Genomic DNA, 14,792 nt, shown 5'->3' with positions numbered 1-14,792 from the left:
TAATATTTTGAATTTTGAGACTCATTAATAAGTATCAACAGTTATTTTTAATTTCATATAAATTATTTTAGTGTTAAAAATGCAAAAAGGTAGGAACCTAACAAAATCTTCATATAATATTTAATATCTTCAAATGTCAATGGTTGGTTTTATCAGCAAAAACATGCAATAGATGACATCTCTATAAACGTCTACTAAAAATAAAGTGTCGTTAATCAAGCATTAGAAGCAAATTAGGATAAAAAGAGTTTGATTTTCATAAAAATACGAGACAATGATGACATGGTATCCATAATTTCTTCTGCAACCTCGGTCCTTTTGAAATATGTTAACTTTGGTCAAATGCCTCATTTTTATAATGGTCTCGAGTCTTTTCTTATTAACAGTCTACTTCAAGATTATTTACCCAAATAAAATTAAAACTACAACAATTCATAAAATAATTCTTCCTCGAACAAAAATACCATTGACAAGACACACTTTATGAATCACAACAACAATGAAGTTATAGTTATGATTATCTTACTTGATGGCTAATGAGTAAAGCATATATATTATCAAATTTATCTTAAAACCCGATCCAATATAACATATTTATATCTCAATATTGATTTAACACACAATTTAAATAATGAATTACTATTATTATTTTATTTTATTTTAAATGATATATAACACTCTTATAATAAATACATATATCTATACTCAAAACTCCATAAATTGAATACAAAGATTTAAGTTTCTCATGATAAAATATAAATACAGTAAAAACTCATTACATACACATAACATTTATATTTTTTTAATCCATATAACATATTCATATCTCAATATTGATTTCACACAATTTAAATAACAAAATTATTATTATTATTTTATGTTATTTTAAATCATATAAATACTCTTATTATAAATACTTATATCTCTACTAGAAACTCGATGAATTAAATATAAAGATTTAAGTTTCTTATGATAAAATATAAATATTGTAAAAACTCATAATCATCCATAAGAAAGGTGTCGAAATTTAGTAGCAGGAATTCAAAGTTATCATCACTAAATAATCTAGAGTCAACAGTTGAGGCACACAACTAAAGAGTCAATAGTTGAGGATGTGTGCAAATTGTGATCCAAAAAGAGATTTTAAATGATAACATTGCGAGTATATAAATCACACTACCAAGGTCAAAATCCCTGTTTGAGCCCTCATTTTTTAAGCGAGGTATTGCAAAATACATTTGTCAGCAAATTCTGAAATTCATAACCCAAGTACTTTTGTCTGAGAACACTGCAGGTGGAAGTAAAATGCAAAGAAAATTGAAGTTCATGAATTCAGGCATCAATATTCAAATGTCAAAGTGCTGTTTCCACGTGTGATCATTTTAGCATCAAATATTACACGTGCTATTCCCCGAGTTGAAGGAAACAGAAATCACAAATTAGAAAATTAAAAACATAATCAGAATTTGTTTATTTTTTTTATGTCGTGATTTTAGAGAGTGACATTGTTAGTCATAGAAGAATGATCAGCTGAATCTCCTCGATTAGAACAGAGACACAGGATGCAATGGTCCAGGCCCTAGATTTTTTAGCGAACCATGTCGCCTCAATTAGAAGTGGAAGGTGGGGTGGTGTTGTTCATGAATTTTGTACAATCAAATGGCCCAACCCCTTGAGCGTTCTTCCGGCGTACCTGTAAACCATGCAAGTTATAATTATCAAACCAAATATTGGTAAATAATCAGCTTCTCTTCCATAAATTCTCAGGGTAGACTTCCCCTGGATCAGTCTCCTACACACTTCTCAAAACAGTCATGCATTCAACCACAAGCTAATGACCAGATTCATAAAAATTAAGTATGATTTCATAGTATCATGTCCTACTGTAGATCAATAGTGAATTAACTCTTAACTAGAATATTATAGCAAGCGGATGAGCTCTGCTATATCTTAACTGAAATTTATAGATTTTATCACCAAGAAAATGATTTTTAAGTTCAGCTCCCAAACGAATACTACTCGTCCACCAGTACCATTTACAAGACATTAATCATACAAGAAACGTCCCCTCCTCCCTTGACCCACCGAAAAAGTCCCATTGCATCAAGAACTTACTGACATTATTTGAAAAAAGGGTAGAGCAAACAGGATCATACCGGGGACCACGGACCAGGTTCATGTTGAACCTTGTCGGGGGGTGAATTTCGTACAGCACCACCTTTCATGGTTAGAATTTCCTGCAGAAGTTTTTTAATTAGAGGCCACTGCTTATGTTTCATAAAAATCATTTACTATAGTCTTAGTCAATTACCTCTCCAGCTGCTTCAAATGCCGCCAACCACTCATCGGAAAAAGGAACCACATTTGGTGGTGGTTTTATAACACAAGCATCTTGTTTCTTGTTTTTAATAGGTTTCTCGCTGTCATTACAAATTTTCAGATGGACTCTGAAGAATTGGAGTATGTCTATAAAAATAACAAATCAGAGTGATTCAGATTAAAACACTTACAGTGACAATGTTGCAGCCTTATCTTCCGTGGGGTACATTACATCCAACTCATGCTGCACTTCAATGCTGGGACTGCTACTGGTCTGAGGAACTTTAATCTGAGCTTCCTCTGGCAAAATATTCCTATCTGATAAATCAACTTCAGCATCCTGCTGGACTCTCTGACTTGATTTCTCTTTTGTTTTCATTAATAACTTAGACTTCTCATTCAAACAGCAAAACGAACTAGAGTCACAATTATCCGCTGATGATGCAATATGATGCCTGCTCTTGTCTGAAGATGAATTAAATTCCAAGGAAGCAGCTTGATCGATCAGCTCATCACCGCTCCTATTCTTACTATCCATACTGCATTTGTAGTTTTCAATTGATGGCAGAATCTCCATGAAACCCGGCTCTGTATTAACCATAAATGTGTGCTCGGCTTTTTTATCCATATCTGAACCAGCATTTTTAATAGGAGGTACTTGAGTGTCAACATCAAAACATCTTGATTCACACGAACCATCACCCTGTTCTAAACCAACACCCAGAACATTTTTAAGAGCATCTCCTTCTTGCAACTCTACAGAAGTATAATTCATGAGCAACAGGCTATCATCCGAACAAAATTCATGATTTTCCAGGGGAGCTTGCTCAATCATCACGTAAGGATTTTGAACTGCTCGATGTTCTTCAAGTTCTTGAATGTCATCAACCATTACTGTAGAAGTTTTATTAGATACCAAAGGACTAATGTTACAATTGTGGCTATCAGATAACAGACTTTCTTCTGAGGACTGCACGAATGCATTTTGCATTACCGTTTCCTTGGTAATTCTATTAACTTGAGCAAGTTCATTTGTTTGTTCCATTATTTCACATTGGTGAATACCATTTAGACTTTCCACTTCACTTGCAATAGTTCCTCTGACATTTGCAATGTTACTATTACTGCATTCCCTTTGCTCTTCAAGAGATTGGCTCTTAGAAGACAACATATCATCAAATGATCTTTGACTCTGATTGTCCTGATCAGATTCACAGAAAGAAGTTATCACCTTAGTTTTCTCCATGTCTTTGTTCACATCATGCATACAAGTGGAGCAATTATTCTCCAGAATGGAAGAACCCCTTCCATTGGCATCATTTCCTCGCTGTAAATAAGAGGAAAAATTGAAATTTTTAACCGAAGAATCACATTTACTTACTAAATTTTTGTCCTCGCTCATATCATTTATCTCAGAAGCAACCTTAACCAGCCCTTTGTCTACAGAAGATACCAAAGGGTTTTCCACATGCATGCACTCTGACTTTCCAGCTGCATTAGAACTAGAATCATGCTTGGCAGGTGATTTTGAACTAAGAACTCCAGAACTTTCCAATATACCTCCACAAGCATTAACATTTGATACCATATCTTCAGCACTTTGAAGGAGATTCTTCTCCTTGGATTCTTCAGAGAAGAATTTTTTTCCATGCAATAAGTAACCATCATGTTGCAATCCACAATCATCTGCCATAGCTTGTTCTGTTACAAGGCATGGAAATGGAAGCTCTGTCTGTTTTGCAGCTTTTCCACTTGGATCACTAATAATCATCGACAGCAGATTATACTCCGCCAAGGTGTTTGGCATACTTTTCTCGTCCCTTTTGACTGTTAGATTACCATCTACAGACTGCAGCTGCACATTTTCCACAAACAATTCTGTATACAAGTTTCCACTTTCACTAGATTCATTGTTTGTGTGCAGTATATCATTACAGCAAGATGGCCTATAAGGAATTTCCCGTTCAGCTGTACTACAGTCTGGGGATTTAAGAACTGCATTTGCAAGATTTGAACCACGACAGTTGTTAAGCTCTTCAGCTGATCTCTCCTCAATTGAAGTACCATTGTTCAAGCATAGGCTCAAACTCTCTGCATGACAGGTGTCAAGCTTCATTGGCTCAGATTGTTTCACAGTCTGGTCATTGACTTCCCGCATCCTGGCTAACTGAACATGCACTTTTTGGGTACCCTCATCACTATTAGTGCTCATACCTAGAGATGGAAAATCTGAATAGTCACTGTTATCCTTGATGATTGGAATGTATTGTCTGTCTTCAATGTGATGACTGGCAGTCACACAACTTTTCTCTGAAAGACTATCAACTTCTGCTACGAGGCTAACACTGAATCTAGAATGGGGGTAGTCTAATCCAGCTGCAGTCATATCTCTACCTTTGAGGCAAAGCTCAGTGACTTTCTTGCTATGTTGACCTTTCTTCAGTTGTTCACGAGGGCCACCTTGCAAGAGCAACTGATTGTCATGAATGTCGTGCAACTGCTGCTGATTATCTAGCCCATCACAAGTCCTAGAGTTAAGCGGTGCCTGAAACATCTTCTCTTTATTTTTTAATTCTGAATTGCCTTTGATCTTTCCCTGTGAAGTAGGATTGACAGAAGCAGCAGCATTGCTCCTCATATTCAAGGATGCAGATGTTTTATTGGATGGTTGCCAGGGACACTGATGATTTGAGAGGGCAGCTTTGTGCAAACTAGGAATGTTAGACTCTCGAAGTTTGCTAGTTTGAGTTCTTTCTAGGAGGCTAAGCGAACCAGCAGATTTCGACTGCACCATAAATGAACAGAAGGGGAAAAAAAAAGCATCTAATCAAACATTATTTCAGTTAAAATGCAACTTATTATATTTATGTGGTCATGGTTAAGTGAGCATACCTGACTAAAAAATCCCAGTGATGGCGATGGCATCCGCAAGCCTGATGCTTTTGCTGTTTGAGACTCTGTACATTGCTTGTTTTCACTGTTGCAGGAAGCATTTTGCGAGAAAGAAACTGCAATTTTGCTGGTACTATTATCAGAGCCATTTAGTGGATGTGCAGCAACTGGACGTACAAGATCTGGGATCACTTCTGAGCAATTATTTGCTAGGTTAACCTGGGGGTGCTGTGTATTTGTCGATGAATGTTTTTTTGGCACCAGTCTGACCTGTACATATTAAAAGATCCCAATGAAGCAAGCATATTAGAAAATAAGGACATACTGATATGATACAGAATCTGCTAGTCTCCTGTAATCTTTTTTTTTAAAAAAAAAAACCCTAATATCTTGATATACAACCAGTGATACCAGGAACATGATATTCCAGGTCACGTTTAGTATTACAAAACTTCTAAAAGTTCAGGCTCTCACTACCTTACTTCTAGCATGATGAGCAGTGGATTTTGGCAACAGTTTGTCAGAAGGACCAAGCTCCATGTCTTTTCGAACACTTCTGGTATTAGTTGAAGTGTCCTTTGATCTAATATTCTTCTGACCATTACCTACTATAAATCAACAGAAAATAGAAATATCAATTTGCTTTTCTATGTGAAATTGACTATTCAAATTCAGATATAACAGAAAAGAAACTATACATTGAACAAGAAAACCCTCTGTAAGTAAAGTTTATCACCCATGAACTAATTATGAAATCTTAGTATTCTTTTGAAAGTCATGCAGATGAAAAAATAGGTTTGAAACTTACAGTAAAGACATAAAAATCTAAACCGCTTTACAGATGAAATACACCAATATACACAAAGACCACCTGAATGAGGAATCTGATTACGTTTCAAGTGGCTGGATCTAGGAGCAGTATAGACATTCAAGGGATCTGGCTTTGGAGCTAATAGTTTTGAAACTTTTGAGTCTTTTGTTGTCGCTTTAGTTTTGTTTGCAGTGGGAGGCCTTCTAAGAGTTCAAAGAAGTTAAGAATAACATTTCCATAGGAACAAATAGATTAAGAACAACATTGATAAGCCTATGGGGACAATCCATTGTTTCATTATTTATTACAAAACAGAACCTAAAGGATATGAAGATGATGCCACCGGTCGTGGGCAACCACTGCGTTTGGATGCACTTTGACTAATATTAGATGCTGAAAGAATTTTTCGCTTGGCCTGAAAAGCATGTATAACAAAAAGAATAGTAAAATTTCCTTCAATTTTTAAACAATGCGATGAATGAAACAAGATAAATAGAACAGCTTAAGCAGCAAAAAAGTATAAAGAAATGGGGTGCAGATGAACTTGGAAAAACTAACCACAGAAGCTGGGCCAGCTTCATCTCTTGCTAATGAAACAGGCTTTGGAGAGAAGACACGAGCAGCCATGCCTCCATCGGCAAGAGTGTTTGGAGGCAATTCCTTGAACAAATTATCTTCAAGTGCTTGCATATCTGGTAACTCATTGATGCAGTCCAAACCACTGGATAGTAACTCTCTCCCTCCACGGGACACAGGCCTGTCAACTCTCGTACTGAGTGTTGATAATTCTAATGGATCTAAAACACCTGGCCAAAAAGAAAGGAAACTCAGGGTTCGATGGTAAAGTTGAGGTGCAAAACATTAGTAAACAAAGAGGACAATTATTCCAAGGTTTATTGTTCACCTTCTTCAGTGAAAAAAGCTTTGTCCCATGCTAAGCTTTTCCGCAGATTGTATTTCTTTCGCTTCATCTGCTGTGGCTCAAGATTAAGTTTGGGCACATGTAGTTTGTCCATGGTAACACTTTCCTCATCAATCATAACATCCATACATGATGAGGAGCTTGATTTGCAAGTATCTTGCCCATTGCACTTCATACTCAATTTCTTTCTGCACCATAAAAAAGTCAACAAACAGAAGCTGGTGAGAACAACACTGTGAGACATGAAGGTGAGAAGTACATGTTTCTCTTACAATCCCAAAATTAAATTTTAATGTGTATCTAGCAGTAATCAACTATCCATAAGAACTCTTCAAAAAATCCAAGTTGAAGTGATAATTAGTTTTTTCAAGTAATGCCTCATAAACAAGGTTACAGCAACTTCTCCAGAAGCCCACATTGGAAAACAATTTTTTCTTTCCTTATTGGCCACACAAACATCTGAGATTCAACAGGAGAGAGCACAAATGCAATCCACATGTAGCTTTTCCATCAACTCCCAGCATTAGTTCGCAGCATAGAACATAGTCCCATATTCTTCCTATGAAAATTATCATGAAAAACTGCCTGCTGCTGCAAATCTATTTCAAGTGAGCCACATTTCCCAGAAAAATCACAATTGCAACAGAATAGTAGGGCTAAGGCGAACATTAACCAGTTATGTTCCACGAAATGATGAAGATAAGGTGTCAGTTTCACAAGTTTCCGTATATAACTTTCCAGATTTAGAACCTAACAAAGTCTCTTCTAAGTACAAAACCTTTGGCTGCAAATAAGATTAATCGATACAGGTTTCTTCAGAAGTAAACCTAAATAATAAAATTAATCTTCATCCAAAATGCCTTCGCCTCAGCAATCATTTGCATAACAATTAAAAAAGAAAATCAAACTACTACTAGGAATGAACAAAAAGGAGAAATATTAACCATTGGATTTGAAGTTGAAAAAGGAAAAGAATTAGAAACCCTAATTTGGAGAAGGATGCAGCAGATACCGAGATTAGATCTGGAGACATAAAATAGGCAGGGCGTTGAAGAAGCAGCAAAGCGAACAATCTTTTCTCCTCCGCGAATCACATTTCAGTTTTTTTCTCTTCAATTACATTACAAAGACAAATGTAAAAGCAAAATTTTACCCTTTTCAGTTTATTATACTTCAGTTCTTGGTGTTGGTGCTGTCAGCAATAGTAGCGGTTAGGGATTTCAGATTTGGAAATTGGGAAATGGGAAGCGGGAATTGAAAATCAAACTTCCAAATTACAAAACTATCCATTCGTTAAAAAGTTTTTTTTTTTTTCGTTTTTATAAAAAAAATAAAATAAAATAAATTATATATTAAGAACGGCCCGGCCTGTCCATGATCCAGGAGCCCAAATAATTATCTCGTCGGGATAATTAAAAAAAAAACGGAAATAGATGGAACATATGGGATAAGATGATGAATATTTTTGTATTTTGTTTGAATGATGAGAAACAAAATAGAAAAAAATGTAGAAAATTTTTTTTTTTATCCTTGATATACAATGTTTAAAACAATAAATAAATATCAGTATTTTAATTTTAGTCTATAGTGAGGATTACTTCTTTTATTAACTTGAAATAATAATTTTTTCAGCCATCAAAATCATGCTAAAAAAATGACAATCATTGTAAAAAAGAGAATACATTATTAAAAATAATATAATTAAATTATAATTTAATCAAACATTAAATCATTTTTTAAATATATTTAATAATAAATTAAATAATTAAAATAATAAATTTATCACGCAAGGTAATAATTTCATCATAAATACAAATTTTTTATTATCATTCAATCTCCATCTCTTCATCATTAAATACAATTTCTTTGACAGCACGATCAATTTTCATTTCTCTATTATATTAATTTTTTAATAATGATATTAATTTGATTTTTAATTGTTAGAAATTATTAAATTGTATAAAATACTTTATTTTATTTTTATCAATTCATTTTCTCATGGTTTGATGGAATAAGAAAACCAAACGTTTAGTACAATTACATTCTTAAAAAAATATTCATAAAAATTATTGTGTGTGATAAAACATCTTTACGTTAAAAAAACAAATTATATCCAAGTTTATAACCAAGTTCAATCATTACTATGTTTGGATTCAAACCGAGATGCTTGGGCTAAAAAAAATTAACAACTTGTCATTTATTATTGTCTTTTCCAAACTCTATTTGATTTTTGGATTTTATTATTGAATTTTAATTAACTAACTACTTATATGGAAAAATATTAATTTGTGGCTTCATTTTCATATAAAAAATGAGATGAAAACACTCCATTTAAAATTATAAACACAAAATCAACATTAAAAATCATTTTTTAACAATTAATCTACATAAAAATTTAATTTTAAGCATTTTAGATCTAGAACTTCAAATCCATATATCTCTCCAATGGAATAATAAAATTGTCAAATTAGGTGTCTATAAGCTTCTTATTATAAGAGCTTGCATTTGGTGGGAACTTTTTCAATAATTTGACTGGATTTCATCCGGTCAATATTTTCTCTTTATTCTTCATTTTTCTTCCTCTCTCTTGTTTACGTTTCTCATATTTTTTTTATGAGTTTTGCTTTTATATTTTCTTGTTTTCATATATCTAATAGGGAAAATTAAGGTAATTGAAATCAATGATTTGTATCTTAATGTAATGATAGAGATTGAAGTTATAGAAGGTTTAAAGAGATATTTATAGAAAAAAAAATAATTATGTCTCTATTTTTATCCTTTATATTCCTTCTTTTTAGATGGAGAATAAAACAACTAAAAATTATCTTAAGTTAAAGATAGAAACCCATTTTTATCTTTCTTTTTTGTCTTTTATTATGTAAGAGAGTGGTTATGGATTTAAGCTTGACAGCATCCTAATTTCCACTTTAACAACTGTCAGGCATTGAACTTGCAGGATAGTGAATTAAGGATGGGTGTTAAACCCTTATGGATTACGTGGGATCAATGTCAATCTAACTCAACTTGCTTATAATATCAAGGAAGATGCTTTATTTATCAATTTGATTATAGATATATATTCACCAATTCAAATATCTAGTGGTCAACATATAGGGATAAGAACCAAGAATAGGTCCTTTAATTCTTGATCGAGTTCTCAAAATAAATGAAAACTCATTCATCAAATATAGAAATAAATATGATACAAGACTTAAATATGTGTTTGCCAATTTGAATACTCGATGGTCAACATCTAAATATAAAAGCCAATAACATGTCCTTTATTCTTAGATCGAGCTCTCTAAATAAGTCACAACGCATACACCATATACAAAATGAAGCACATAATGAATGAAAAAAATGCATATTCACCAATTCATCTACTCAATAATCAACATCCAATGATAAGAGTAAAAAATGGATCATCTAATCATAAGTTGGGTTCTCGAAGAAAAGACACATAATAAACAACACACAAATATTCACCAATTCAAAGATTTGATAGTCAATATTTAAGGACATGAGTTTTTTAATAAGTCATCTAAACCTAATAGCTTTATACATAATATAGTCGAGGGGAAATCATTAAAACAACACAAAGAAATATGTTAACATGTATTAACCAGTTCTATCAATAATCAATGTCCAAGGATAAGAGTTGATAACATATCATGTGATCCTAAATTGATTTCTTGAATAAAATATTATTGATATACAAACACAATCATATATGCATCAAACTCTATTGTAAGGTATTGATTTGTATCCTTATTTCACCTTAAAAAATAAATCTATGATATACCCTCAAGCTACCACATAACAATGTAGACACATAACACCTCAAATATTCATCAATATAAAAAAAAAAATCAATATCATGTTAACAATTATCCATAATAAATAATTCAATATGTTAGGGTTCCAAGATGACCTTTAGAAGTTACCAATGCTAACTAGATACATTAGGACTGGATAATTTCGATGTATAGATAAAACAGGTGAATTGTGACACATGAGCTTCATGCATTATCACTGATTTGTAAAAAAAGGTTAAAACTATAAGATGTTGGGTCTCAATGTAGACAAAAAAAGAGAGGTTATTTTGGCTAGAACTTTATACCGATCTCGGGGTAATTTTTAGGTTGATTTTGGTGAGAAAAAGGTTATGATTTCAAGCTGAGAGATTGAGATTAAAAGAGGAGAAAGGTTTCTAGGTCATTAGTTATTTAGAATTGAGGAATAGGGGTGATTATTGCAACTTGGTTTAGAATGGAAGGAGAGGAAAAAGGTTGTTGTCTATGATGTTGTTGTTGATGAGTTAGTTGTTTATGAAGGATTTTTCATGGCTTGGTTTGAGCATGGCTATGATATAATGAAGTTATATTAAGGTTTTTTAATAGATTTGATTAGTTGTTTGGTCAAAGTAAAAAGGGATGATGACTAGTAGTTTTGGGTCTGATGATGATCCCTTAAGAGAAAGGTGATTGATTTAAGTGAAGTAAAAAAGGATGAAGATAGTTGTGTTGTAGTGGTATGACCTAGGCTATAATCAAGGAGGAGGTCTTAGTCAAAGGAAAAGAGTTTTTGGGTAGTGGTTGTAAATTGGAGAGAGAAAAGTCACTAATAGTGATCGAAATGGGTCATAGAAGCGGCCCAAAGGTAGGTAAGCTCGAACACCTTTAGACGGCTCATGTAGCTCACTCTGTTCACCATTTATGACTTTATTTGATATTGCTAGATTCGTCTTGTCAAGATATTTTTTTATGGTACTCATGGTGTTTTCATCATAGCTTTAGGTGCAGTTTGGTATTGTGAATGCGGGTGAGATTTACTCGTAACCACAAATATTGTTATTTGGTATTGCAACAAACATAATTTTTTGCTAGTAGGGCCCACCATCAATGTTGGTTTTACCGTAGATTTACAAGAAGCAACTCTTTGCTGCTTCTTGTGTAGAGAAAACTCACGAACAGTGGAGACATTCTCCACTATTCCGGCCGGATTGGTTTCGGTTCAAAGCTAAAAATGCATTGAACTGAGTCTCATCTAACAAAATAAAAAAAATATTTTTTTATTTTTAATTATGTTTTATTCAAAAAACTAGTGTTAAATATTATTCAATGACACTACATAAATTAGACGAAAATCGCTTGATGGCGTAATATTTGCAAAATTTTATCACAATTTCAATTTTGTTTCTGATTATGTTTTACCTGATATTGTTGTGCTTTTAAGAAATTTGTTGATGGAATTATAAATAGTTTAATAGAACAATAAAAAAAATTTATATAAAGTATTATTTATTTCATGTAATAGCAATAGTTAAATCTATAATATTTAAATTAAAAGTCATCAATATTAATATATATTTTTTAAAATTATTTTATAACCTTAATTTTAAAAACATTCTTAACCAAACATATTAAACTATTTTTTATTCAACCTAAATTTCAACCACAGTTTTAACCATACATATATTTTTCCAAACTAATCTCAACTAAAAATACTTTTTATAAAATAAATTTTTTCAAACTACAACTAAAATAGCTACCGCAGTATGAAACACACTCTTAATGTCTCTGTGGTTTTTTTACTTTCACTCTCTCTCTTATCTCTTCATAAATTACAAGGAAGAAAGAGGAAAAAAAATAAAGAGATGTGATATTGGTTATGACATCAAAGAATCCATTAAGAGTGTCTATTGGGTTTATTATAAGGTCTAAAACCAAATGGATTCGAAAGGAGTTCAATAACCTAAGTCAAATCTGATACTCTAAAGTTTTGTTTACTTTTTGAATCATTTTTGAAGCTACATAAGGATTTGGATGCAATTCCAATTGAATTAGAAACTAGATATTTGTATATTTCCAATGATATATGGTAGATTCTCTAATTCATCAAGACGAGAAAAAGCGATGTGTTTTAAGTTAAGCATAAAATATGTCAACAAAATGCAAAAATGAAAAAGATATTATTTACTTAAGAGTTATGAATTTCATTCACTACAAGGAGTCCTTAATGATATTGGGAACTTATATGACAATCTTTGGCTTACTTATTTTACAAAGATTTCATATCAAACAAAAAAAATTAATAGATCAAAAATTAATTCTTATTTTACAAGGCATTAGGATTTTATTCAGCAAGGATTCTTCAACAATTATTTATCTTGTGTATTTTTCACTATTATATATGTAAAGGGTGAAAACTAATTTTAGACTATTATTTTATTTATATTTATTATTTTAAATCTTATTTTAATGAGTTTAGAATTTATTTAAATTGGATGCATGTTTGACCCATAAACAATAAGGGTTAACCTAGGTTGGCTCACCATTTAAGAAAAAAATTGGTGGTTGATATATAAAAACCATAAAGCCAATCTTGTTTAAAAAAACTATTGTCGAATGATGAAAACAAAAAAGAAAATACATAAAAAAAGGATGTCAACCGCTTAATTTTCAAACTCATGACTCGAGTCATTAGTTTAAAAGCACCATACATGAAGATAACGCAAAGCCCAATCCCTTGCAAATTAAACATTGAAGGATACAATCAAGAAAAATAATAAATTACATAAAAGATCTAAGATTAAAAACAACAAGTAATTAAAAGAATGGTAATAAAAATAGAAGACAACCCTAAATTCTTGATTGGAGGGTTAAAATGAAAAGAAAATTAATTTTAACAAAAAGAAAAAAAATCAAAAGAATAAGGATCAAAATGAAAAAGGCATTACACTATAAACTTGAAAGATGAAATTGAAAACCAATAACACTTTTACAAAATATCCAAGGAAAAAAATAGAAATAAAAAGAATAAGGACTAAATTGAAAAAACAAAACATGATAAATTGAAATTGAATGACTAAATCAAAAACAAATAAAACTTGTATTAAAAGTTCAAAAAATAAAATTTAGAAATCAAAAGAATTAGAAATTAAATCAAAATACCAAAAATAAAAATGACATAGCTCTATTTTTTTAAGAAGGAGAGAAAAAAGAAAAATTAGACTTGTCGGCAACAAACTATCGCACTATCTTTAGGCATCTCCTACGCTCTGGCACGTATATATCACTCATCAATATTTTAATTTTAATTATTAACTAATTGACCTAAAAGGACCCTCGATGGTTGTGCAAATAACAAAAAAAACCAACGTGAAAAGATCAAAGGCCTTTGGGCGCATTTTTATTTTTTATTAATGTTTTCATTCTTTTTTTAAGTTTATTAAAAAAATAAGGACCAACTTTTACTATTGAAAAAGTTAAAGAAGGATAAAAATTGAAAAAAAAATCTAATTTCATAAATAAAAAATAAAATGATGAAGACCATATCTGAGAGATAAAAAATTTGTAAGATGCTGAAATCTTTTTTTAAAAAATTATTATTTTATAAATTATTTTAAATAAAATAAATAGCAATAAAAATAATGGAGACCAAACTTGATAAATAAAAAAAATTTAATTAACAAAAGGATAAAAGAAAAGCAAATAATAATCAAAAGTATAAGGATCAAAGTTGAAAATATTTTCTGCCCAAAATATTTTCACGCTAAACTTTTCTTTTACAATCAAAAATATTTTCCATCCAAAATAAAAATGAAAATATTTTTCTAGACATCAAGCTAAACTTTTTTTTTACTAAAAAGTAAGTTTCGTTGACCAACTTTTTTAATTGTAAACAAACATTAAAAAAATTTAAAATATGATTTATAAAAAACCACATTCCATAAAACAAATGGAGTTTTAAAGTGTGGGCATTGTTTTCTTAAATTGTTTGAGTTTTTTTGTTAATTGGTGAGGTAAAGCCTCTGTTTCCTTTTTAAAGAAGTAGCTATAAAAATGA

General features: G+C 31.4%; 2 protein-coding genes across 3 annotated transcripts; both read right to left on the bottom strand.

The window, feature by feature from the left end:
- Positions 1–1,295: 1,295 nt before the first annotated feature.
- Positions 1,296–6,127, bottom strand: LOC105118759 (uncharacterized). Its single transcript, XM_011016780.1, has 7 exons — positions 6,104–6,127; positions 5,689–5,819; positions 5,212–5,481; positions 2,511–5,104; positions 2,312–2,447; positions 2,157–2,237; positions 1,296–1,693 (listed from the first exon to the last, which is right to left on the bottom strand). The coding sequence occupies exons 2-7, from the start codon at positions 5,749–5,751 to the stop codon at positions 1,607–1,609; spliced, it is 3,231 nt and encodes a 1,076-aa protein (XP_011015082.1). The 5' UTR covers positions 5,752–5,819; positions 6,104–6,127; the 3' UTR covers positions 1,296–1,606.
- Positions 6,098–8,219, bottom strand: LOC105118760 (uncharacterized). 2 transcript variants are annotated; one of them, XM_011016781.1, is made up of 5 exons: positions 7,889–8,219; positions 7,618–7,728; positions 6,927–7,132; positions 6,581–6,828; positions 6,098–6,437 (listed from the first exon to the last, which is right to left on the bottom strand). In XM_011016781.1, the coding sequence occupies exons 3-5, from the start codon at positions 7,117–7,119 to the stop codon at positions 6,327–6,329; spliced, it is 552 nt and encodes a 183-aa protein (XP_011015083.1). In that variant the 5' UTR covers positions 7,120–7,132; positions 7,618–7,728; positions 7,889–8,219; the 3' UTR covers positions 6,098–6,326. The 2 variants fall into 2 exon arrangements, with proteins under 2 accessions (XP_011015083.1, XP_011015085.1); XM_011016783.1 differs by lacking the exon at positions 7,618–7,728 and having other exon boundaries at positions 7,957–8,219.
- Positions 8,220–14,792: the final 6,573 nt, after the last annotated feature.

This window comes from Populus euphratica, unplaced genomic scaffold, assembly GCF_000495115.2.
Source record: "Populus euphratica unplaced genomic scaffold, PopEup_1.0 scaffold2190.1, whole genome shotgun sequence".
In the NCBI taxonomy this organism is placed as follows: Eukaryota; Viridiplantae; Streptophyta; class Magnoliopsida; order Malpighiales; family Salicaceae; genus Populus; species Populus euphratica.
Note: the sequence above shows the minus strand (reverse complement) of the source record. Positions and strands in the feature narration are given on the sequence as shown.